Source organism: Pongo pygmaeus, chromosome 5 (assembly GCF_028885625.2).
Source record: "Pongo pygmaeus isolate AG05252 chromosome 5, NHGRI_mPonPyg2-v2.0_pri, whole genome shotgun sequence".
NCBI classification, from domain to species: Eukaryota; Metazoa; Chordata; class Mammalia; order Primates; family Hominidae; genus Pongo; species Pongo pygmaeus.
Window position 1 is genome coordinate 127,799,217 of NC_072378.2, and position 27,671 is coordinate 127,826,887.

The 27,671-nt window shown below is 35.3% G+C and overlaps 1 protein-coding gene across 1 annotated transcript; it reads left to right on the forward strand.

Moving 5' to 3' along the window:
• Positions 1–1,541: 1,541 nt before the first annotated feature.
• C5H6orf58 (chromosome 5 C6orf58 homolog) lies at positions 1,542–16,203 on the forward strand. Its single transcript, XM_054492922.1, has 6 exons — positions 1,542–1,854; positions 3,049–3,135; positions 4,639–4,823; positions 5,556–5,656; positions 14,448–14,686; positions 15,926–16,203. The coding sequence occupies exons 1-6, from the start codon at positions 1,554–1,556 to the stop codon at positions 16,003–16,005; spliced, it is 993 nt and encodes a 330-aa protein (XP_054348897.1). The 5' UTR covers positions 1,542–1,553; the 3' UTR covers positions 16,006–16,203.
• Positions 16,204–27,671: the final 11,468 nt, after the last annotated feature.

Genomic DNA, 27,671 nt, shown 5'->3' on the forward strand with positions numbered 1-27,671 from the left:
CTCATGTTTTCTGAACACTGTCATATCATCTATAAAAGAAAGTACTAGCACATCTTCATTCTTAATTTTATACCTCTAATTTATTTATCTTTATTATTTGGTATCCTCAAAGAAAAGTTAAATGATTATAATGCTAGTGGTCATTTTTATTTTATTTCTGACCTTAAAGGGAGTGCTCTTAAGATTTCTCCATTAAGAACAATCTGGCATTTGGTTTTAGAGTAACACATCTTACAGTATATATTCACGTATTTATTCTTATAAACATTTAATATACTTTTAAAATTTCCAGAATGATTGTGTTCTTGATCTATAATAGCAATTCCTACCATTCCCTTTTATATTAATATATCTGGAAAAATTATTAACTATCAAATGGCTATTGGGTAAATAATATGACAGGAAAAAAGAGTGGAATCATGCTGTAGGATGTTTAATGTGGACCATGCCAGGAACAAGCAGTACCATTGACCTACTACTATGAAGCATATGGATCTAATTGTGTAAATAATTGAGATTTTCAGACGCATTACCTATTAATAAGGCAAGAATTTTTACTATGTGTGAATAAAACTTCAATAACAGTGGTTGAAACAAGAGAGCAGGGTGTTTCTTGGTCAGGTAAAACTCAGATATAGGAATTCAAGGACATCTCATGGCTCCACAGCCCTCTGGGACTCAAGCCACCTCCAGCTTTGCATTCTGTCATCCCTATGATAGTGCCTTGCGTTTAGGGGTCAGAATTGAATTTCAATCATCACATCAATAATCCAAGCCACAACATGGAGGAAGGGAAGAGGAATTGACATGTGCCCTTCATTTTAGGACATGTTCCAGAAATTGTGGATACTATTTCTGTATGTCTCTGTGGTCCACACTTAGTCACATGGTTGCTTGTGCAAAGCAAATTGGAAATTTAGCCTTAATTCTGGGAGACCATATTCCCAGCTAAAATTCTACGATTCTTTTACTAATAAAGAATGAAAAATAGATATTAAGAATTAACTAGCAGGTTTTTTCCAGCAGGCTGACTTTCATTATTGAATTGAGCTAATTAGATATTCTTTAAGCTTCCTTCTTGAAGCAGAACATTGTATTACAACTGTATCACACATATTTTTTAGTACACATTTGCAGATTATTATAAATCCTAGTATTTCCATCTCCAGCTACTTAATATTTTCCATGAAATATGTTAAAGTATTTTCATGAGAGGGAAGCATTCTAAAGCCATTTGTGATGTATTTTGTAATCACAATGTAGCCTGGGAAACTTCTGGAAGGTTTTTGTTGATAAATAGTTTTATCTAATACATTATAAACAAGCCTAACCTTGTATTTAGGTTCTGACACAGTATTCTGACACTGAAGAGGCTGGAAAATTTAATTGTCCTAAATGTTAGCTAATACATCAATTTCTTCTACATTTTCACCCTATCCAGGAAAACAAAAAAGCAAAGTGTTGATATGCTGTGAGGTAAGCAAATATCATGACTTCCTCTTCCATTCTCCAATAAAAGCCCTGCTACAGTCGCAATCCCCAGCTCTGGCACAATGGCTTTTCTTCCTTCCTGGGTTTGTGTACTAGTTGGTTCCTTTTCTGCTTCCTTAGCAGGGACTTCCAATCTCTCAGAGACAGAGCCCCCTCTGTGGAAGGAGAGTCCTGGTCAGCTCAGTGACTACAGGGTGGAGAACAGCATGTACATTATTAATCCATGGGTATACCTTGAGAGAATGGGGATGTATAAAATCATATTGAACCAGACAGCCAGGTATTTTGCAAAATTTGCACCAGACAATGAACAAAATATTTTATGGGGATTGCCTCTGCAGTATGGCTGGCAATATAGGACAGGTAAGAATGACTCTTGTTTTCATTGTAATGATCTACCAATAGACCTATGAAGTATTTGGGAAATTGGACTTTGTATATACCCTACTATGTTTTAAAAAATTGATTCTTTATCTTGTTCTCTTTTCCCTTATAATCATTGTTTTTCTACCTATCCTTCTCCTTATCCTTATTCTTTTGTGGGTTGTGTGTTATTATTAGAAGGTTCAATGAGGCATAAGACATAGTTATCAACTGTGAAAAGACATCACATCTCATCTATCGAGCATTTCACAAATATTTGTTGAAATTATACTAAGTGCCACACTCCTTTCTAGCAATGAGATGAACAAAACAGTCAAGGGGATATACAAAGCGATGTCAAATTAGTTTGAATTTCTTAAAGTTCTAATTATGATATGAGGTTATAAAGAAGCATCACATTGTTCATGAAGATCTTTCTCTGTAAAATGTTTGCTTCCTCTTGGAAATAAGGTACCTTACAGTGTATAGACAGAAGTTACATTTTGGGATAAAACATACATGAATTGAAAGATACTTTTGTTCTGGTTGATAGAAGATCATGAGAAAGAGTGGTGTCTGTTGCCCACTCCCCGCTGATAACACAGCCAATAAAGAAATTATTGTGTGTGAGAGAGAGGTTAAGAAAAGAGCAATTTCATTTGGAAGAAAAACAATGATTATTTTCTAATATTTACATAATGCATATTACAGGTGAAACACTTTTGGTGCTTTTTCTCACCTCACATCTTATAATGTAGTTAATATTATTATCCCCATGTCATAGATGAGAAAACTAAGGCATTAGAGGTTATTTAGATAAAGTCAAGCTAGTAAGCGGTAGAGCAGGGGTTTGTTTTGACTCTCGACCATCTCTTTTCATCTGTATGCATATTGCTTCATAGTTTCGATTAGGAGGTAGAGGAGGAAATAGAAGAGAGAATCCTTACAAAAGCAAATAATATTTAGGACCTATAATTCAAAAGTAGAAAACTGTGTTGTTGTTAAGGAAAAGAAAAGATATTTATTAGAAACTAAAAAATAAAAGATAAAAAAAGAATGATGGGAATACAAACACATATCATTCAGAAATAAATGCTTTTGTACCTACAAACAAAATCTATGTGGTTAAGCAATAGTTACAGCCAGTTTCAAAATGTGTATAATAAATACAACTGTGCATCCTCTCTCTTCCAGGCAGATTAGCTGATCCAACCCGAAGGACAAACTGTGGCTATGAATCTGGAGATCATATGTGCATCTCTGTGGACAGTTGGTGGGCTGGTATGTTTGTTTAAGTGGCAAAATAGATATTAACCTTTCCTGAAAGAAAGCATTCAAACCTAAAATCTTAGGGACAGAGACAGAACTAAAACAATCCTGTTCCTATTTTAAAAAGGAGTCTATTTCACCTCGTACCTTAAGGCCTTTAGGTCACATTAAGGGATTTAACAGCCACAATGTCAATAATGATTCCTTAGGTCATATCCAGCTTTTCACAGAAGGACGAAAACAAGGTTCTGCAAAAGCAGTGGCCTCTGAGGGGCCAGCTCTGGCAGTCAGGTGGGAGGTCCAACTGATGACAAAGAATCTCCAGAATAAGGAACGATGAGAAGTGAGACACCAAGACAAATGAAGCTTTTTCATTTTGCTCAGACCAGATGTGGTTAATATTGAAACCCATAAACATGCCAGAGATTAATACCTACTGCAATTCATTATACCAATCAGTAATCTCAGGCTTTAATCATATGCTTAATGCTCAAATAACCAGAAAGTATTTTCTAATTCTTTCATTTAGTTTTATGCTTTAATAATGAAAACAATTTATACCACAAATCCTTAGAGGTATTTCCCGATAGTTAGAAACACGACCACATTAAATTTCACTTTTTCAGAGCAACACACATCATATGTATCCTTAAGCATTTTCGTCTTACTACCCTTAGTTGTTCTTTTAAAAGACTCACAAATAGTAGTGGCCACAGATCTAGAATTCAGAGTTTGTTATTCTTAGATTGGTTTAGTAGTTTGGAGGATTAGCCTGCTACACTGCGGCATAGGATTCCATTCACAAATGCCTGTCTAGGATGAAATATTCTACATCACTGATTTCTAGTGGAAATCAGTATAAGCCTAATATCCAACTAATGAAAATGTCTGAGTCTGCTGCAATAGGTTATATATAGGCAAAATTTTTTAAAATGTGAAAATAGTCTTGTTTGATTGTCAGTCCAATTATCCAATGATCTATTGTCAAAACTTACCCAAAATTTGTGCTTTAAAGGATAAAATAAGATAAAAATTTAGTGATACCATGGTTACAAATTAAACTTATGTGTATAAAATAGAAAACATTCATTTACCAAAGCTATGATCATGTTAAAATATTTTAGAGAAAAATACAAGTACAATTCACAATAAAACCATAATGAGAAGTTTTGTACCATTTTGTGGAAAAGTTGATAGCTTTCTTCCATTTTTACTTAATGCTTTGAAAAAATGAATATTATGATATCCATTAAAATTACTTTTTGTTTTAAAATATAGTCAACTACTTTAGCCAATATGTTATATATTTATGACTATAGGGTTATTAACAGAAATGCAATCAAAGTTATATATTTGACCCTTAGGGGGATTTTTGTTCAATATTTTTTTCCTAATGTTTAGCTTTTATCATGTTTCTGGGTCTGTGAATTTTTTTATTACTTATGCCTTCCTTAAAAATATCCTCTTTGAAATTTGTTAGTGCTTGTAGTAATAATAAATCTTTTGTTCTTACAGATTTGAATTATTTTCTGTCTTCATTACCCTTTCTTGCTGCGGTTGATTCTGGTATAATGGGGATATCATCAGACCAAGTCAGGCTTTCGCCCCCACCCAAGAATGAGGGGAAGTTTTGTTATGATGTTTCTAGCTGTCGTTCATCATTCCCTGAGACAATGAACAAGTGGAACACCTTTTACCAGGTTCCTTCTTTATACTCTTAGGAGATAGGAAGAGAGTTTATTTTGTCATATAATTTCGTCTAGGATTTTTTTGTGTATTGCATAATATTTTCCTTAGTATGCAAATGTAAATTGCTATGCATGATATATTAATAGTATGTTGTAGAGTGTTATGAGTCATTAACACCTACTGCCTCAATACAGTATTAACATAAATCTATCCATTCTTCTTGCTTCAAATACATTATACAAAAATAGTGAGCATACAGGATATTTTGCTGAATGGTTAATAAGCTATTCTGATTAATTGAATCTTCATGTCCACTAGGATATTGGAAGAAATTTGACTAAAATCAGTGAAGAAAAGATATATTTACTAGTACTTTAGTAGATTATTGCATTAGTTTAGATCTAATGAAACATTTTAAGAAGATATTTTTGTTACTCACGATTTTATGGTAATTTTAACAGTGTTAATAGGAAAAAATAAAGACCTGATCAGTATAAAATATAAACTCTGAAAATACTTGAAGTTCAATACTTATAGATGCATATGCTATTATTAAAACTAATGAATATTTTTGTGTTCTTTAAAGAGTGTTAGGCATTAAGGCCATATACATACTTTTTCTTAGAAATAAAATTCTTCTTTTATGTACAATATTGCTAAAATATATCTGAACTTGACTAAATTTCAGGGAGAAGGATTGTATAGTTGCTCAAATATTAATAAATTTTACCTCTTTACCTTAGTATTTGCAGTCACCTTTTAGTAAGTTTGATGAACTGTTGAAGTACTTATGGGCTGCACACACTTCAACCTTGGCAGATAATATCAAAAGTTTTGAAGACAGGTAAGAATGAATCTTTAAAGTATCTTTATTTAATATGATAAATAATTTTGGGCATTATTTATATGTTTTTCTTCTTCTTCTAGAGCATTTTTCAATCTTTATATTAAATAATAAGCCTAACCATTGGAGATTATAGTGAGGATGTGTAAATATTTTAACATGATCAGGCTTAAAAAAGTGTTTTATGAAGAAGGGGAAAATTTTGAGAAAAAAAAGCCTTGCATGAAAAAACAAACAAACAAGCAACAGGCAATACATTTCCCTAAATGTAGAAAACAAAATATAATATAAATATGTAGATGACCTTTATTATTTAATCATAGACACTGTTACAAGAAAAACTATAGATAAGATAAATGTAGCAGAATTCGCTTAAGCAATGAGTGATTCATTAATCAGCATCATCCTGAACCAGTAGAGGTTCAGAGAGCTTCACCCAGTGATGCCGGCAGGCAGTATTTATAGACAGAAAAAGAAAGTGACATATAGAAACACCTTGATTGGTTACAGCTCAGATTTGCCTTATTTGGACATAGTGTGGTGAGAAATTTGCCTTATATAGGCACGGTTTGATCAGTTGGCAGCCTGTGATTGGCTGAAGCTCAGCTGCCATGATTGGCTGAGACTCATATTTGTTACAAGAAAATACTCAAGTTTGGTTGCAGTTTGTTTACAAACTACATTAAGTTGCAGTTTGCTACATATCGTGGCAATTTTAGGCCAAACTTAATTGAACAATTCCTCACCTTTTGGTCTGCCTCTCAATTTTGAGAGGTTGACCAAAACCTTGGGCATTGACACCACTCTCTGTCACTTTCATCATTGACTTACTTGGTATCAGTATGGAATTCACAGTTCACAAATCAGGACAGTTGACTGATTATTTATGTTCTCTTTATATTTTCGTTATTCTAATTTTAATGAGACCATTTGACATAGAATGAATAGCTGCATAAGAGGATTTAAGACTCTGGGGAGGTTAAGGTGCACCAGGGAGACTATTGTGATGGCTGTCAGGAGGCTGATACTAAAAGACAGAAGGAACCTCCATGAATTGAACCAACATAAATCAAATATATAAATAATAAGCCAGAAGAAAAATCTACTTGTTTTAACCAATTAGCTTGTTTGTTGATTTCTTACAACTGAGCTTCTACCCTACCTGATGAATTTACTTAAGTACAGCAGGGAGTGTTAGCTAGCGCACATATTCCTCCCTAAAGGTAGTCCAAAGCAATCCGGTTACCTAATATACCTTTAGCAAGAAAATCTAAAGAAGTTTGCTGGACAATTATAGCCTCTGCAGTAGAGTCAGCTGTAGTAACTAATATATGAAACATATTTCTAAGCATAACCTCCTTTACGTTTATACAAAGCCAGGGAAGGAATTTTCTACCCAACAATACCCATTAAGAAGAATTCATACTTGCTGGTAAATTCCTCTTTATTCCATAGTTCAAATTAAGAGTTGCAGACCAATATCCAGTTTCCAATTAGTTATGGAGTGACAGGAGTACTCTTGGAATCCCTTAATTGCCAATGGCTCCTTATTTTGTAATTATTGAGACATGGATTTGCCCACATATATGGTTGATTGTTAAATCCTCCACCAATAAAAATATATTCTGGAAGAACCCTACAGATAGTCTCCTGTGTGAGATGCCTTGTGCATTATTAGTCAGCATTATGAGTCAGCAGTAGTAATATTTGTCTAAGGCCTCATTTTTTAATCATTGTATGGTTACTAACAACTAAAGGATTAGGGTTATAAATTTGCCTACAAACGTTGAATTATCTTACTTTTGTTTTTCAAATTCAATTCTGGCTTAATTTAATTACCAAACTCTCATTATAGGTTTTGCCTACTGTTAGATTTAAACAGGCAATCTGAATATTTGAGTCTAAAAGTCTAGCTGTTTAGAAAGAACTAGATATTGCACATGGAATATCAGTGAAATTTCTTACAGGGTGAACCAGAGTATCTCTAAGATCATGTGAGGATTTAGGTTTAACATGACATAGGCAATACTCAGTTACGTTCCATGCAGAAGTAATTGAGTATGAAATCTTCATTATCACATTATATTGCCATGTATAAACAGAAAAGAAACATGGGCCAAAAAGGAAAAGGAGAAAAGACTTCATGTTGACAGAGGAGAAAAGACTTTATTCATGATCTTGGGAAAGCTGTCTACATCAAGGATGCCATCTTCTTCTGGGGAAAAAAACGTTCCTAGTAAGCTTTACCTGGAGATCTCCAATGGGTGTACAGTCCCAGGGGTCTGGAGGGGCTCTCTCGAGTTGAGAAATGTGGATCCAAGACTCAAATCCCTGAAGTTGTGCTGCAGAAAAGAGCTTGATATAGACCCTTCTGATGGAGTTCAAGGGCAGTCTTTCTTTGGTGTCGTTTCCAAAAGAACTGATCTCTAAGTTCTAGATCATGGAAGATCTGGTTGTTATCAGCTGGTGGGCTACAAAGGGCTTCTTTTATCTGGTGAAAATATGATTTGGCAAAATGCATTGAAGCCTCACAATTTTGAGTCATATCAGAGTTTAGAAGAACATGAGATATATGAGATTTTATTATTAGAGACATAGGCCTTCCAAAAACTATTTCATAAAGAGTCAATCTGTCTTTTCCTATAGGAGTGGATTTGATTGCTATCAATCAGTAGGACCTTTGACCAATGCAATCCAACAAATTCTATTAACTTTGTCTAATGCCATTGTGTTTGTAATACCTTTTTAAACTGTTTTACAACTTTTCTGGTAAAATGAGTGCCTATATTGCTAGAGATATTTCCAGGAAGGCTCTATAAGGACATTTTCTAATAATCTTTTCACTATTGTCATAGCATTTGCCTTCCTGCATAGAAAAGCACTTATAAAACCAGGAAATATGCACTGAAGGTGGCAATTGAATTAAATATGTCTGTAGGTGTTCAAATGATCCAGCATGTGCCAAAAATGTATCACTTGAGGTTTTTATTGCCTTACCAGCATTATCAGTTTAACAAACCAAATATTAGTGATAAGGCATTTCAGAATAGTCACTCCACCAATATTTTCCTCATAATTTGGATTATTTTATCTCTTCCATGATGAGTATAGAGCTTTTAATAATGGAAGCTTTTAGGACCCAGGAATGACTAGGAGGCCTTCTGTGCTTTCCATGAGTCCATATTTAACATTGAATTTATATTTTTTAAACGTCAGTTTTGGCTGGCACACCCAGCACTTTGGGATGCCAACGCAGGCAGATCACGAGGTCAGGAGTTCAAGACCAGCCTGGCCAATATGGAAAACCCCGTCTCTAGTAAAAATACAGAAATTAGCCAGGCGTGGTGGTGCGGGCCTGTAGTACCAGCTACTTGGGAGGCTGAGGCAGAAGAATTGCTTGAACCCGGGAGGCAGAGGTTGCAGTGAGCTGAGATTGCACCACTGCACTCCAGAGACTGGGGACTGGGTGACAGAGTGAGACTCCATCTCCAAAAAAAAAAAAAAGTCAGTTTTGTATTTCCAAATAAGATCAATAGCTTGCTTATTAAATAGGTTAGCATAGGTAATTTGACTTGAGTCAATCTCATGATATTTGTTCAAACTGCTTATCTAAACAATTTCAGTTCTGGCTGACATAGCATGAAAATCTGCCAAAGCATTTTCTCAGTAATCAATTAATTCTTGTTCTACTTGATGTTGGGTTAGAAGTTTTATGAATCAATCAGTCTCTTCCTAACAGTTCTGGGAATTCTCATTTGGTCCAATGGGAAGATCAGATTTATAGGAATTTCATAACATTTCTGGAACATATATTAATAACACATCCATACAAATACAACTTAAAGAAGGTTTAACATTACTTATTATTTGACAATGCTTTCCATATTATTTATCAAATAGGCCCAATTACTTTAACATCTCTCTTTTTATAAGGATGGATATCCTTTTGAGATGTCCCAAAGGCCCATCTGCAAAGCCCCCAAATTAATTTGAGGTCAATAAAAATACTTGATTTAGAATTTGATTTTTTGGAAGCTTGCCAAAAATATCAAAGGTTTAAAATACTGATCAAAACAGGATTACAGATCACTTGGAAATAATGGTCATCCATTTTAATCAGAGTGATAATTTAAAGACTTTAAAGGCAAATACAGAAAAATTACATAGTTATAGAAAAAGCTTCGATCTTTTATAGAGAGGACTCAGTTGTTTAAATGATCGAAAAACCTAATGAAGACAACACGAAGCACAGGAAATTATCTTAGTAAAATGCGGAATCTTTGTTTTCTAGGACAATTACTTCAAGGGTAAAGAAAAACTTTTCACAATGTCCTACTAAGAACAGACTAATACTCCAAGAAAACCTTGGCTTAACACAGGGAAACAAATTCTAGTTTTGCATCAGTGTACCTTTGATATTAATGCTCGATTTTTAGAAAAACGTATAAACAATTCTCTTCTAATTTTAGCCAACTTGATCAACACAAAATTTTTCTTTTCACAAGGTTTATCTTTCACACACCTTTTATAACTTTCTTATACATTCAGGTTTTGTCCTATACTTCTTCTCTTCTCATTTTAGAACAACCTGTCATTCTATACCCAGATAAAATTTGCTCTTCTGTTTCTTGAACAAAACAAAACATCCTCATATATTATAGCTTTTCTTACCAAAAGCACATTTTACCTGTCTGCTTGCATATAGCTTTGTTTTCCTTATTTCTAGTGATTTCAATTATATATAATTAAGAATCTTAACTCTTATTAACCTTAATTTCCAGTGAACACTAGGAAACAAGCAATTGTGAACTTTTGTACCAGTAATCTGTAGACTGATAAATCTATGAATTATACTTTCTAGAAGCATGTGTTTTCTCATGGTAAATTTGTCAGTGTGGCACAAAATATGTTTATTAACAGTCCCAAAAAGCAAAGGAAAAGTCAGGCACACAGACTTTCAGTCAGGCACACTGACAGGAAAAGTCAGGCACACAGACACTTCAAAGGGTGAGGGGAATGGAATTCATGGGGCAAAAAGGAAAAAGGAAAAATAATTCTCAGCAAACCAAGAGAGTCCTGCTAGCAGGTTTCTTACCTCACGGTTTGAACACCAGGCCACCACTCGAGCTGAAGAGAGCAGGCTCGTCCGGTGTGTAAGGTGCAAATTCCCTGTGGCTCCACCCCATGCTGCCAGTGAGCATGAGGGCATGCTCAGACAAGGCCCTGGGCAGGTTTCCTCATCTGCACAAAAGCATCTGATGTAAACACTTGTGGGGAAGGTTGGAGGATCTCTGGGGACCCCTTTTTATCTGCCTAGGCATTTGGCTGTCTCAACACTATGGTTCCAATAACTTCAAGTCTTTTCTTTTGAGCTCACCCAGTTTCCAGAAGAGACACTTTCAGTCACCTGCTTCAGAAGTGAAGGCTTGGCTGTTAGTATTATTGAAGTCAAGAGAGAAGGAAGAAGCAAGGGGAGAGTGTCTTTGCATTCAGTGTATCATTTACACTTATATCCCATTTCCAAGGTGGTGTTCCTACCTTCAACCATGTTTAGTTCACACAGTTCAAGGACCCTCTGTTCTACCCTTTCCAGGGCGAGGAGTGGCAGTTACCTACTATTTGAAATCTGGAAGGAAATCTTTGTATATGATTGCTTCTTTAAAGTCTTTTAATCTCCCTGATTTTAGCAATCTCCATTTACCCAGAAGGTATTACTCAGACTTAAATCGAGGAGAATTCTACAAATTATATCAGCATTATTTTTCTATTTTCCTCTCTGTTTACTTAGAATTTAATTTTCTTGATTATATTAAATCTTTTCAACTAGTTCTTTTCAATTTTCAGCTTCGAAAATCTTGTTGTTCCCCGCGTGTTCTGATTTTATTTCTTCTGTCATTTTTATGGAGATTTGGTAGGTTGCAAAAGTACAAGTATTTGTTAAAAACAGCATTTTTACTAAAAAACTCTTATACCTAAAAAATTCCCTTCTATTGTCTCTTTAATTGGGATCAATTCAGAATATAATAAAATATTGTGTTATGGGTAAATTTATATATAGGCACACTATTAAGAAAGCTAAAAATACATGTTTTCTATTAATTCACCTCACTGAAAGTTTAATAATAGTTCCTCAGGCAATTTGAATATTTTCAAAGCCTTATATTGGTGAAAGGTAAAGCTTTTAATATGATTATTATGGAAGATTTCAAATGCCTGCTTATGTGCTCTGATTTGTTAATCTACCTATTTATGAGGTCTCTGGTTTGTCAAGGTCTATGAATTCGTATTACAAGATTCAAGGCTAATGGTTGTTTCTTGAAATGAAGTAATAATGTACAAATTAAGATGTTTTGCTTTGAAGTTCCACAGACCTGAGTTTTAAATCCTGGCTCATTTGACCTAGGAGTTCAAACAAGGAGAAACTCAATTTTCTTATTTTTAAAATAGCAATAACAATAGTACATGCCACATAGGGCAATTTTGAGGATTAATTAAGAAATCCATAAGTTATGCTTAACGTACTGCTGGCATATGAGAAATATTCAATATAAAGTAACTATTATCATCACAACAAAAAGCAGTAGTAAAGAACATGGGTTTTAAAGGCAGATTGACAGGGTTTAAAACAGGGCCCTGCAATTTACTGTGTGTGTGGCCCTGAGTTAAGTTAGCTTTGTTTGAAAGAAAGCAGCAGCCCAATCAACAATCACTAAACTTCAGTGTTGTACAACTGTGTTTATTGCTCAGATGTCTGGGGTTTAGATATGCAGCTCTGGGGATCTTTCCTGGGTTCACTCTCATGTTGGCTGATTTTGATTGGCTCCAGCAGGGATGACTGGGGAAGCTCAGCTCTGTTCCCCGTCTCATTCTACATCAGACAAGCCTGGTTGTTTTCCATAGTGATGGCAGAATTGCAAGAAAGAATAACCAAATTGTGAAAATGCATTTCAAGTTTATGCTATGTCAAAATAGTTAATATTGTATTTTTTAAGTCAAGTTACATGACTGAGTCAGGAGTGGGAATTTCTGCCTATCACTTAGTATAGGAAGAACTGGTAATGAAAGTTACATAGCAGAAGACAGAATTGTAGGGATTGGTGAAGAACTGGGGCCATGGTTACAATCCATTACATGCTGTGAAACAACCCTAAAAGCTCATCAGTTACTTTCTTTGGGCAAATATATATTAAGGAGTATTTACCTGAGACAATACTGTATATTTTGTAGCTTGCATATACTCAAAACTCTGTGGCTCTGTATCCTCAGATTGGCTGATTTACGTATACCTGTGTTTCAACTTTATGTGAATCATTTCAAGTGTACTTTAATTCTTTCTTTGGTGACCGCATTCTATCTGATCATTAGGTGAACTGACCAACAAATCATTCAACTGATGCATTTGAAGAGTTTATTATTGAATTTCTTCACTGCTCTTGTGATTTCTGTGTATCGAACTGGTACACTCATCTCTTCTCTCCCAGGGATTCTGACTTACTTCCAATTTGTTTAGTACGTTGTTACTAGAGCTCTGTGGCCCTTGCTCAAAATCTTTATGACTTCACATTTCCTTTCATCTTTGCTTGGTAGGTGACTGTAATGTATTAAGGGGCATTGAATCCAGACCAAACACTTCTGTCATCAACAATCCAACTCTGCCTACCCTACCACTTCCAAGTATAGGGCAGGGAGGATCCCACAAGCATAGGAGTCAAACAGACAACAGGTATTATCTGGGTTATGTTATAGTTTATTTAATCTCAACAAGCATAATGCAAGCACCCTCTGTTTAATGTATCTTTTCTATGTTGCTGTCAAAATAAAATCAGATAATCGAATTTCTAGACATTATAATAGAATATAACTAGAGAAAAAAATCTTCAAATATGTGGATGATATGGTGTTACGGGAATATAGAAGAGAAGAAAGTGGTAGATTCCACCTCAGGTGGGCTGGAATGCCCTTCACCTTTGTGAAGAAGGTAATATCTATGATGAGACTTGAAACAGAATGTACCCGGTGAACCACATGGTGAGTATACAATGTCTCAGGGAGAACAAGTCTGTTTGCAAAACTACAAGTTATTTAGCATGCTTAGACAGCTCATAGAAACAGAAGAGATGACTTTTATAGTTCTAAAACTACTGAATATAACTTTAATCTTTCCATTGTAATTATTTGTCCCCATTTCTTAGGAGAAACTAAACTTTCTCACCTATTATGGGGACAAATAGTTACAAAGGCTTTTCTAAAAATTACAGAGTCTTTTCTAACAATTACAGAGGCTTTCTTTCTACCCGAGGCTTCCTGTGGTAGAAAAATGCCAATTATTTACAATTTAGATATTAAAAATCAGACATCTATTTTTCTAGAAATCTCAATGTTTCTGGGATCCCCTGGCTTTAAGAAATCAACAGTTTCACGAAGGATATTTGAGTCTAGCAAAAATTTTGCTTTAGACCTTTGATATTTATCTGTACGTTGGCAAAGAGTATGATTTAAAAATGCCTTACTTTCGGTTATTAGGTGGTATTCAAGTATAATGTGCTGAATTAAAGAAGATAAAATGCAATGTAAAATCAAACAATTAGTGAGATGATTCTTCCCAGATTTAGAATTTTAATGAGCTGTCTTCACACCTCCTGAGGGATGGAATAAAGTCATCAAAACTATTTTCTAAATTATAAAATTATGAATTGAGTTTGTTGGCAAGAACCAATATTTTCTGAAGGCAATGAGCTTGAAATTCTGAGGTGACTAATTATAATTAAATACTTTTCCGTTTGTCTTTTAGATATGGTTATTATTCTAAAGCAGAAGCGCATTTTGAGAGAAATTGGGTACTGGCTGTGGATCATTTAGCTGCAGTCCTCTTTCCTACAACCTTGATTAGATCATATAAGTTCCAGAAGGGCATGCCACCACGAATTCTTCTTAATACTGATGTAGCCCCTTTCATCAGTGACTTTACTGCTTTTCAGAATGTAGTCCTGGTACTTCTAAATATGCTTGGCAATGTGGATAAATCTATAGGTAAGAACCTTAAAAGGATACTTTTAAAAATCAGTATTATGTTGAACAAATAGAGGAAGAAATAATAATTAAATCAGTGATATAAACATTACAGCACTCCAAAAATAAAGTTAAGATTTCCCTGTGGGTATCCATTCTATTCCTTTAGCAATAATCACTCTTGATATATAGAACCATTTAATGAGCACACAGTTTAATCTTCTTACTCATGGTCTGTCCTTTCATCTGGAGACCATGTTGAAACTTGAAGTTGGCAAACCAACTGAAACACTTTTGTTTTGTTCTACATACCAATATATATTCCTTATTTTGCTCATCAGATCATTAAAAAAAAAAACACCTTTCTACTTTACTCTTAAATTTAAAGAAAATGAAGACATTTCAAAAGAAAACCTGCCATGATCAATGAAATTACTAGCAATTTGGCTTGCTTGAGTTCCCTTGATCCAATACTATTAGTCATGGAAGAAGGGTTTTATTCTAGCCCTTCAAATGCTGGATCTTCTAGTGAGGTAAAAAAAACAGAGGATTCTTTATCTACCAGTTTGAAAGTGACTATGTCATTCCAATTTGCCATACATGCACTGAAGCATTGAGCCAAACTTAAAACATAATTATATTATTAATGTTTTTCAAAGCAAAAACATCAAATCTGAAAGATAAAAATGGAGTAAATTAAACATGAATAAATTAAACCTATGTTTAAAAAAAAGTCTGCATCAGTTAGAGTAACAAAAACATCCAAACACCTTATAGACTTCATACAATTGAAGTTTTTCCTTTGGTTCTAGTGCAGCATTCTCTGTCAGTAGGCAGCTTCCCTTCACACAATGAGTAGCAGACCAAGTCTTCTTCATTCTGTGAAAATTTTTCTTGGAGCTTTTTCCCAAAAATGAGTTGATCCAACTTATTCTGTTTAATAGATGTATAGTGTTATTATTAGTTATTGCCAATAATATAACAATGACATTTTATATATATTTTCTTGCATAATTTATTATTTTACCACCAAATTCATAGAAAGAACATGAAGTAAAGTTGGCAAGTCAGATATTGCCAAATGGTATTGCCAATAATGCAATGAATGGCATGCCATGCTTACTTTTCTTTGTATAATCTATGATTTTACCACTAAATTAGTAGAAAGGAAAATAAATAAAATTATGAGCCATATATTGCCAAAAGGTACTTTAAAAAATTTGCAAGAGATTACATGTAATCATTTTGTATCTTTTACAGGTTATCTTTGTACAGAAAAATCTAATGTATATAGAGGTCATTTGGAATCTAGCTCTAGAAGTTATGGAAATAACTCCTGAAACATTTAACTTGAAACTTCAGGAAATGAGTAAGGAATTAAAGATTAAAAACTCGAACTTGACAATCAGTAATTTCAAAAAATTAACGTCATCATAACCATGTAGTTTATTCTTTCTGATGTTTTTGATTTATGCTTATTTGTTAAGATCTTGTACGTGTATTAAAAACTTAAATTAAATGCATTCAAATGAAAATAATGATTATTTTGCTCATGATTTTAAAATTCATTAATAATTAAAATGTTTAAGATAAAAGGATATTGCATTATGCTACCAAAAAATAACTGAGAAATTAACAAACATATTAAACTTGTGTAGCTCTTTTGTTGTTATCTTATCATCAAATTTCATGACATTTAGACTAATATATATTGCTGACTTATAACCAAAATCCAGATCATTTTGAAATAAAATACTGACAGGCAGTTCAAATTTTTAAAATTCATAAAACTGAACTGGAAAATAGAATACACTAACTCATGTGTCGGTTTTCTCTGTGTTTTTGCTGACCACAAGTTTACAGCAATTACACGATAGAGTTCCCCTCCTTTCACCCACACTTGATAATGAATTCATTATATATAAAATATATAATTAATAAGTGAGAATACACTGGCCAGGAGGTGGTGATTTCTAGAGCTGACATGAAGCTTTCATATGAAGGTTTTCCGGGTCCTCATTCACAGACTAAATCTACCCACTAACTGTTGGAAAATGAAATTGGACAAATTGGTTTGAATATACGGGTACTGGATTAGGAAAGATGTAGTTTAAATCTCAGCAATGGCTGGGTGTGGTGGTTCATGCATGTAATCCCAGCACTTTGGGAGGCTAAGGTGGGCAGATTACTTGAGGTCAGGAGTTTGAGACCAGCCTGGCCAACATGGTGAAACTCCATCTCTACTAAAAATACAAAAATTAGCTGGGCATGGTGGTGTGTACCTATAATCCCAGCTACTTGGGAGGTTGAGGGAGAAGAATCGCTTGAGCCCTGGAGGCAGAGGTTCCAGTGAGCCGAGATTGCACCACTGCACTCCAGCCTGGGCAACAGAGTGACTCTGTCTCAAAAACAAACAAACAGACAAACAAACACGAAACTCAAATCTGGTTTGCCAGTTGAGTTGACCTTGGGCCATTTTTCTAGCACTGTCTGTGCTTCAGTTTACTTATTTTTAGAATTAAGATTATAAAACCTACATTGCTAGATTATTTTGGGGAGTCAATAAAAACATAAATACAATGGTGGCTCGAGTTGCAGAAAAAACTGGGTTCCTGTCACATGACCAGGAAAGATTAAGCTTGCAGACACTTTGAAGGGGGAGGGGGAATGGAATTTACTGGGTGAAAAGGAAAAAACTCAGCAAAACAGAGGGGTTCCTGTTAACAGACCCCCATCTCACAGATTGAATCCCAGGTTACCACACAGGAAAAGGAGAGGCCAGGCTCCTACCCCCTGCAAACAGCATGAACTTCCCAAGGCTCCACCCTGTCACCCTAGAGCTCAGGACTATTGGAGATTCTCCGGAACCAGCAGTCTGGTTTTTCAGCCTTTGAGCTGTTTTAGGCTTGAGGATGGGGCTTCACCAGGGAAACCTTTGGCCGCTTCCATCTCTATCATTCCCCTCTCTACAAAAGTAAGTCTAACTGCCCTTAGAATAAGGATAAGGAAAAGGTTAAGGATAAAGATAAGAGAAGGATAAAGACAGATCTTCACTGCTTCCTGCTGACAGGGGGCGCTATTTTAGGGAAATGGCAGTCAGAGCTCCCTCAGAGGCCTATCTAAGGGTTCCTGGCAAAAGGAGCCATAGACAAAGGCTTTGCAAAGTTGCATGATGGTTTGGAGTTTGATGGCCTGAAGGTGAGAAGAGACAAACTGGGTTATTAGAAAACATATACAGAAATGGAATAAGGGAGGGGTAAGGACAGCTGAAAAATCCTGAGGCCTTTTACCAGTTTGCACAAGGAGAGGGATGCCAAAATCCTGACCAGTAAAAAAAAAAACTTTTAACCTTTTGTCAGCATATTAGGTTTCTGGGTTCTCTTCCCCAGAGCCTAATTCTAAGCCAACCAGTTTAAGGTTTGGGAAATTAACTCTTCCCATTTTGGAGGATGCATCTGAGGGGAGTATCCTGTAGTTTGGAGACACAATTATCTATCAGCGAAAGGGATAGATGAAAATAAAGGAAAGAAGAAGGAATTTTTTCAGAGGAGTCCCAGGGGTTCAGGATGTATTCAAAAGGGGTACAGACTAAAGATTAATGGCTACTCTCTAGAAAGAGGGGAGCAGGTGTCCCTGGTTCCTTTCCTTTCCTAGCAAATGCCCAGGGCACATGGAGAGGGAAAATGAGACTTTCCTCTTTCTTTCCTCTGTCGTTGTGTTCCCGAGTCTTGGTGACCACAACAGGCTGCCACCCATGGGTGTTAAAGTGGCTTTCAACCATGTTAACAGGGGGGCCTAGGGGATGGGAGTATCTGCTCTTACCCATGTATGCCCTATCATCCCTGCTGTCAGTAGCCTTGAATTCCCTAGACCTCATTTATGCCATGGATATTAGTGTGATCTTTATCCATGGAATGAGAAGCTAGGCTTAATTGGCGGGAATCAGTCATGCTCACCTGTGTTGTGCCTTTTGACCTCTGTTATCATCTGTTTCTGGATCCCTTAGATCCACTTTTCTATTCTAGGGCTTTGATCCAAAGCTTGGAATTGAGTTTGGGACAAAAATGTGTCTTGTGGGGGTTGCAAGGACTCCTTATCATAAGCCAAATGCTAAAGTGAAGCTGTGGAATTGAGTCTTCCTCCAGCAAGGGAGAGAAAGGGATATCTTGTGACATGCCCAGATAACTGGTGGCTAAAGTTGTGCTTGCTAAGATTTCAGTGCATTGTGCTTGGCTTTGGTTAGCTCCCTTTGTCTTACTTTCCCAAAAAGGAATCCTCTGGGTAACGGGCACCCTATTTATTCCCATCACCTGGGAGGATTTGCAGGATAATTGCTCATAACTAGAATATTGATCCAGATTTTTATATTACCCATTCCCTTTTGTTTCTTCTGAGCTGCAGCTGGAGATCACTGGTTGGTTCACAAGAACAAGCAGGGTTAGTCTAAAATGTAGGCGAAAACTTAAAAAAACTAATGAGCTAATGAGTTTAGAATTTAATGACAAATATATGATGTTTCGAAACATAATTTCTCTCTCTCCAGTCCTCATTTTTGTTAAAAAAAATCATGAAAGGACTGAGTTGTTTGCAAAATAGTCTTTAGTCTTACACTTGGCCTGACTATTTGCCCAAAGTGCAGCAAGAATAATTATCTCTAAATAGGCATTTTAGATTGGCTTTGATGGGACTCTGTTCCACAAGGAATGTCAGATACGACCTTTTAAAGTGAAGCACAGCCATGGATTTGTATCTTCAAATACCTGTGATTTGGGTGATCTTCTTCCCTTAAGGTCCCAAGATAAACTTGGTACTCCTGGGTCTGTTAGAAAGTGACATTCTTTACTGACTGCAGGTCAGGAACCCTATACAGGGACTGTGTAGAGAAGAGTATGAGGCCAGTTTTTCCCAAGGGGCTTTTATCAGCTCTGCAAGTTAAGCTTGACTCTTTAAAGGGAAGCATACCCTTCCAGTCAAAACCTTAGTAAAACAACCAGTTTCTCCAATTGCATCCTGTTGCAAAAGAAAATGAATTCTTATTGCACTGATACAAACAACTATATTGCTATGAGTTAAGAATATTCACAACTAGTTTCCAGATTATAGAGGAAAAAGGCAGAGAGAAATGAACATGCTCCAAGTTTTGTTCACAGGAGCATACTGGACTCTGAAAAACAAAACAAGGATCAGCAGTATCACAAGCAAATGTCAGAGAAATTGCTTCAGTTTTCTGAGTTCAGTCCATTCAGTTAGCTTATTTTGCTTGATGTTCATCAACATTTTAGCTCTTCATGAGTCCTGTACATCTTTCCTTTATTCCAATGTCACAATTTCCAAAGTTATCAGAAACCTATATTTGAGAGCACCTGTCAAATTTCTATAGCTTGTTATAAACCATCTTTTAAAAAGGATTAAAATAAGGCAACAATTATCTGTGAGTAACAAAATGTCCAAGGTAGTTACAGTTAGAAACACATTTGACAATGAAGTTTGGTTATCTCTGTGATTTACAATAATTTAACATAACCACCTTAATTATGATTGATAGCATGTATTTTAGACATTAGAATTTTTGAAATCCCATACAATTTTGGAACATATATTAGTATTATTCACAAAAAAGAAGATTGAACACCTTTTTGGCAATCCCATTTACCTAAATATGTACCTCCCTTTTGGATACTCCGGGGGCACTCTGAAGCCTCCAAAAGCCAGGCATCAGGAAAGACAGTTTTGAAACCAAAGTTTCATTTTGGGAAGCCTGTTAAATATGTTAGAGATTTGAAGCACAATGTTATCATTCTCTGGACTGACAGTCTGGTTTTTTTCAGCCTTCAGGCTGTTTTAGGCTTGAGGGTGGGGTTTCACCGGGGGACCCTTAGCTGCCTCCTGTCTCGATCACTATTGATTTTCCCCACATGTAGTAGGCATCCACAAAAAGCAGAAATTGTCACAATAATTGTGTTTAGATATGGATACCTCTTCTATTGGTGGAGCAGGAAAAGTATCTTTGATGAGCTAGGACCATGAATAAATTTTGTTGAGTTCACAAACACACAGATGATTTTCTACTAGCTGTAGATAATAGAGGCAGTGTAATAAACACTCTCCAAATGTTCCCAACCCATGTGAAATGTCTATACACAACTAAACCTTCATTATTACTTGAAGACAGACAATGCTGAAACAGCTAATAACTTGGATTAAAGGGAGAAAAATCAACAAATACCAGTGCCCCAGTCCCATTGACTTTCACTTCATCTTAGCAAGCAAGGGGGGACTGAGAAAAACTGCAGATGAGGACTCAGGAGAGAGAGACACTTGCAAACGGGTCTGAGTGTGGGACGGAGTGAAAGATTAAATCCACCAGAAAGATTATTTCTAAACCACCAGAAATCCATTCTAAACATACTAACATATAATAGGCAGATCAGAGCACATCAGAGCACAATTGTAGAAGACAGATTTCAAAGTAGAGCATCTTAAAGGGCCAGACCTGTGACTTAAAAGGAGGAACTTTATTTAAAAGGACAAGTTTTATTTAAAGGGAAAGGCAATTTCAAGTGACAGTTTTCCAAAAGCATAACTTCTATGAGAGGAGAAAGGCAAAAAGGAAGGGATGTAAGTGTACAAAACAGAAAACAAAAAGCACAATATAAAAGTACTTGGAGAAAGCATGGGTGAATTCCTCTTTAACTTTCGTTGGAGCACAGGCCTTCTGAAGTTAAGTCAAAACCTATAGGCAGTAAAAAATAATTGATTTGATCACATAACAAGGAAGAACTTTGCATCACAAAAACAGCATAAACAAAGACAGAATATAATTTATCTGGGATAAAATATTCAGAATATTCCAAACACAGACCATGTTTAAATGGCAAATATCTCTAATATATAAAGAACTCTGAAAGCTTGAAGAATAAGGCTGGGAGCAGCGGCTCATGCCAGTAATCTTGACACTTTGGGAGACCAGAATGGGTAGATTGCTTGAGTCTAGGAGTTTGAGACCAGCCTGGAGAACATGGCGAAACCCCTTCTCTACAAAAAGTACAAAAAAATTAGGTGCGGTGGCATGTACCTGTGGTCCCAGCTGCTCAGGAGACTGAGGTAGAAGGATCACATGAGTTCAGGGGTAGAGGCTGCAGGTGAGCTGTGATTGTGGCACTGTACTCCAGCTTGGGTGACAGAGTAAGAGCCTGTCTCAAAAAAGAAAAACAAAACAAAACCAGAAACAAACAAAAAAAACTTGAAGAACAAATGCTAAAAACCTGATAGAAAAACTGGGAAAAGACATGAACAGGCATTCACCAACAAGATACAACAATCATATAAAAGAAATTCAAAAAAGATTAAAAAAACAGCCCTCATATGAATGTTTAAAATCACTCATAATTTTAGAAATACAAATTAAAATGTTGAGATACTATTTCTAAGCTATCAGTATGATAAAAATTAGAATATGTGATAACCATTCCATTGGTGAAGCTGTGGGGAACCAGGTCTTATGATATATTGCTGGTGGGAATGTAATTTGGTACAACCCTTCATTAAGGACAGTTGACAAGACCTAGCAAAACCAAATATGCACTTACCATTTGACACAGCAACCATATTTCTAGGTATTGATCTTGAAGACACACCTACATCAATAACAAAATAGAAAGATATAAATTTATGTGTCATACCATTACTTGTAATTGCAAAATATTGATAGAAAAGTGGTTGTATTAAAAAAGGGAGTATTATGCATCTGTAAAAAAAGAATGATGAAGATTGCTATGAACTATTATGGGATTATTTCCAGTATACATTGTTGAGAAAAAAAGGCACTTCAGTAAAAAAGAAAATAATCACCTTAAATAATGACCACGCTAAGTATCTTCAGTAAAAACACACTGACATTAAGAACCTCTTAATGGTGCACTGAGAAGGACACACAGCTTTTCTGTTGCATTCTTGTAAACAATGGATAATTTTAGTTAATAAGTTGTTATACCTGGGACCACATGCCAGCTTCTCTGTGTTTCTCTTTGACCATTTTCTTTGTTCATCTTTGGCTATCTCTGGTCTGTCATTCAGTGCTGTAGTTACACACCTGACTCATCATCACTGCTTTCAAAATGTATTCTAAACTGAGGAATTCATATTATGTATAAGGTCATATGTCTACAAGAATGTAGCCTACATGAGTAACCTACTATGTCAAAATCTAAATTTACATGATAGAATTGGTTGATCTGGAAGAAAACTATGAAATTGCTCTCCTATATCAATTGGCATCCCTTCTCAAATATGAGAAAGTGAAGTTGGAAAAGAGTTTACCAAAGGTATTCAAAGGGTGTTTTATAAATGTAACCACTAGAACATAAGATAGATAAGATTACATATCAAAAGATAGACATAAGCAGATGAGAAAAAGATGGGATGGAAAGTTGGAGTGGTTGCAGAGGGAGGGAGGAGGCGGGGAGAGAGAGAGAGAGAGTAAGATTACAAGATAAAAAATATTACAAAGCTAAAAACAAACATATAGGCATATCAATGAATGTTAAGAGACTTGACCCACCATAAAATGAAGAAAGTTTATTACATTGACTCACAGAGCAAAATCTAGCTCAATGATGCATACAATAGAAACATCTAAGCCCCACCAGACCATCTTTAAGGCAACTGTACCATGGAAAGGCAGGGTGGATTTTCTCTCTTGAAAAAATAGCCATCAAAACAACCTCCTTTCCTTTTCCTGAAAGAACAATAATATATTTATCTAGATAAAGTTATAATGTTTAACATATTTATGGTACTTCATAGTTCAGTGTGGTTTTGATCTGTATTTCCTTGATGGTTAGTGATGTTGAGCACTTTTTAATATACCTGTTGGTAGAATTTGGCTGTGAATTCATCTGGTCCTGGGCTTTTTTTGTTGGTAGGCTATTAATTACTGCCTCAATTTCAGAACTTGTTATTTGTCTATTCAGGGATTTGACTTCTTCCTGGTTTAGTCTTGGGAGGGTGTATGTGTCCAGGAATTTATCCATTTCTTCTAGATTTTCTAGTTTATTTGCATAGAAGTGTTTATATTATTCTTTGATTGTAGTTTCTATTCCTGTGGGGTTAGTGGTGATATCCCCTTTATCATTTTTATTGTGTCTATTTGATTCTTCTCTCTTTTTTTCTTTATTAGTCTAGCTAGCAGTCTATTTTGTTAATTTTTTTAAAAAAGCAAACTTTAGGATTCCTTGATTTTTTTGAAGGGTTTCTCGTGTGTCTATCTCCTTCAATTCTGCCCTGATCTTAGTTATTTCTTGTCTTCTGCTAGCTTTTGGATTTGCTTCGCTAGTTCTTTTAATTGTGATGTTAGGGTATCTATTTGAGATCTTTCTAGCTTTCTGATGTGGGCATTTAGTGATATAAATTTCCCTCTTAACACTGCTTTAGCTGCATACCAGAGATTCTGGTACGTTGTGTTTTTGTTGTCATTTGTTTCAAAGAACTTCTTGATTTCTGCCTTAACTTCATTATTTACCCAGAAGTCATTCAGGAGTAGGTTTTCAATGTCCATGTAGTTGTGTGGTTTTGAGTGAATTTCTTAATCCTGAATTCTAATTTGATTGCACCATGATCTGAGAAAACATTTGTTATGATTTCCGTTCTTTTGCATCAGCTGAGGAGTGTTTTGTTTCCAATTATGTGGTTGATTTTAGAATAAGTGCCATGTGGCACTGAGAAGAATCAGGATATTCCTTGCCAGTGCAGCCCAGAACCTACCTAGAACCAACCTAGGTAAAAAACAAAGACCACTACGGAGATAGAAATCCATCACACTATCAGGGGTTTCCCCAGGTTTCAAGTCCTACAAGAAATTCCATCTGATATGGTTTGCCTGTGTCCCCACCCAAATTTCATCTTGAATTGCAGCTCCCATAATCCCCATGTGTCATGGGAGGGACCTGATGGGAAGTAATTGAATCATGGTGGCATGTTTTTCCCATGCTGTTCTCATGATAGTGAATAAGTCTCATGAGATCTGATGGTTTTATAAAGGGAAGTTACCCTGCACATAGTTTCTTGCCTACCACCATGTAAGACGTGCCTTTGCTCCTCCATCACTTTCTGCCACGATTATGAGGCCTCCCCAGCCATGTGGAACTGTGAGTCCATTAAACCTCTTTTTCTTTATAAATATATATATATATGTATATATATACACCTTGATAAATGTGTGTGTACGTATGTATATATATACCTGTTGGCCATTTGTATTTCTTCTTTAGAGAAAAGACTATTCATGGCTTTTGCCCATTATTTTAATTAGATAATAATTATAATGGTAATTATTATTGCTATTGAGTTGTGTGAGTTCTTTATAAATTCTGGATATTAATCCCTTGTCAGATGTATGATTTGCAAATATTTTCTCCTATTCTGTAGGTTGTTTCTTTGTTGATTGTTTCCCTCGCCGTGCAGAAGCTTTTTAGTTTGATGTAGCCCCATGTGTTTGTTTTTGCTTTTGTCACTCCTGCTTTTGGTGTTTTGTCTGAAAACTTCTTGCCCAGACTGATATCATGTAGCATTTCTTCTATGTTTTCTTCTAGTTATTTCATAATTTGGGGTTTTACAATAAAGTATTTAATCCATTTTTACTTGATTTTTTTAATATGGTGAGAGGTAGGGGTCACATTTTATTTTATTATTTTGCACGTTGATATCTGATTTTCCCAGCACCATTTATTGAAGAGTTTGTCTTTTCTTCATTGTGTTCTTGGCAACTTTATTGACAATCACATGGCTCTAAATGTCTGAATTTATTTCTGGGACTTCTGATGTGTTCCATTAGTTTATGTGTCTGTTTTTATGCCAATACAATGATGCAATGATGTTTTGATTATTATAGCTTTAGAGTCTATTTAAAAATCAGATAGTGTGATGCCTCCAGCTTTCTTCTTTTTGCTATATATTACTTTGGCTATTTGGATTCTTTTGTATTTCCATGTGAATTTTAGGATTGTTTTTTCATTTCTGTGAAAAATGACTTTGAAATTTTGATAAAGATTGGATTGAATTTGTAGATTTCTTTGTGTAGCATGGACATTTTAATAATATTAATTTTTCCAATCATGAACATGGAATATATTTCCATTTATTTGTATCCTCTTCCCCCTTATTTCAACAATGTTTCATACTTTTTATTGCACAAACCTTTCACCTACCTTGGTCAGATTTATTTCCAAGTATTTTTTGTAGCTCCTGTAAATGGGATTGCTTTCTCGATTTCTTTCTTAGATAGTTCACTATTAAGGTTTAGAAATGCTACTGATTTTTGTATGTTGATTTTGTTCCTTGCAACTTTACTGAATTTGTTTATTAGTTCTAACAGTTTTTTGTTGGAGTCTAGTTTTTTTCTCTATATAAGATCATGTTGTCTCCAAACAGGGAAATTTTGTCTTTCTTCTTTCCAATATGGATGCCTTTTCTTTCTTTCTCTTACCTAATTGCTCTGGTTAGGACTTCCAGTACTATGTTAAATAGTTGTGAAAGTGGGCATTCTTGTTTCAGATCTTAAAGGAGAAGATTTCTAATCACCCATTCAGTATAATGTGGGCTGTGGGTTGATCAAATATAGCCTTTATCATGTTGGGGTAAGTTTCTTTTATACCTAATTTGTTGAGAGATTTTTCATAACGAAGAGATATTGACTTTTGTCAAATGCTTTTTCTGCATCTTTTGAGATGATTATGTGTTTTGAATCCTTTGTTCTGTTAATGTAATATATCACATTTGTTGACTTGTGTATATTAAAGCATCCGTATATTTATTGGATGAATCCCACTTGATCATGGTAAATAATCTTTTTAATGTGCAGTTGAATCCTGATTTCTAGTATTTTATCAAGGATTTTTTGCAGCTATGTTCTTCAGGAATATTGGTCTGTAGTTTTATTTTTTTGTTGTGTCCTGGTCTAGTTTTGGAATCAGGGCCATACTGACCCCTTAGAATGAATTAGGAGAGTCTACTCTTTTTCACTTATTTTGGAATCATTGCTGAAATATTGATATTAGTTCTCCTTACACATTTTGTAGAATTCGACAATGAAGCCATCACATCCTGAACTTTTCTTTGATGGGGAGACTTTTTATTATTGCTTCAATCTTGTAACTTCTTATTTGTCTGTTCAGATTTTCTATTTCGTTTTGATTCAGTCTTTATAAGTTTTATGTGTCCAGGAATTTATTCCTTTCTTCCAGTTTTTTTCAAATTTCTGATGTATAATTGTTCATAGTAGGTTCTTCTGATCTTTTGTATTTTTGTGGTATCAGTTGTAATGCTTTCTTTTTCATCTCTAATTTTATCTATTTGAGATGTCTTTCATTTTTTCTTAGACTGGCTAAAGATTTGTTGATTTTGTTTATCTTTTCAAAAAAACAAATCTTTGTTTTATTGATATTTTATACTATTTGTCTCTATTTTACTTATCTGTGCTTTGATTTTTTTTTTTTTTTTTGAGACTGAGTCTCGCTCTGTCACCCAGGCTGGAGTGCAGTGGCACAATCTCGGCTCACTGCAAGTTCTGCCTCCCGAGTTCACACCATTCTCCTGCCTCAGCTTCCCAACTAGCTGGGACTACAGGCACCCGCCATCACACCCAGCTAATTTTTTGTATTTTTAGTAGAGACGGGGTTTCACTGTGTTAGCCAGGATGGTCTCGACCTCCTGACCTCGCGATCCACCCGCCTCAGCCTCCCAAATTGCTGGGATCATAGGCGTGGGCTACCGCGCCTGGCCTGTGCTTTGATCTTTATTATTTTTTTCCTCTACTAAATTTGGGCTTAGCTTTTTCTTGCTTTTTTAGTTTCTTGAGGTGTTCTGTTAGTTTATTTGAGACATTTCTTCTTTTTGGATGTAGATGTTTATTGCTATAATTTTCCCTCTAAAAACTAATTTTGCTATTTCCCTTAAGTTTTAGTATATTGTATTTCCATTTTCATTTATCTCAAGAATATTTTAGAATTCT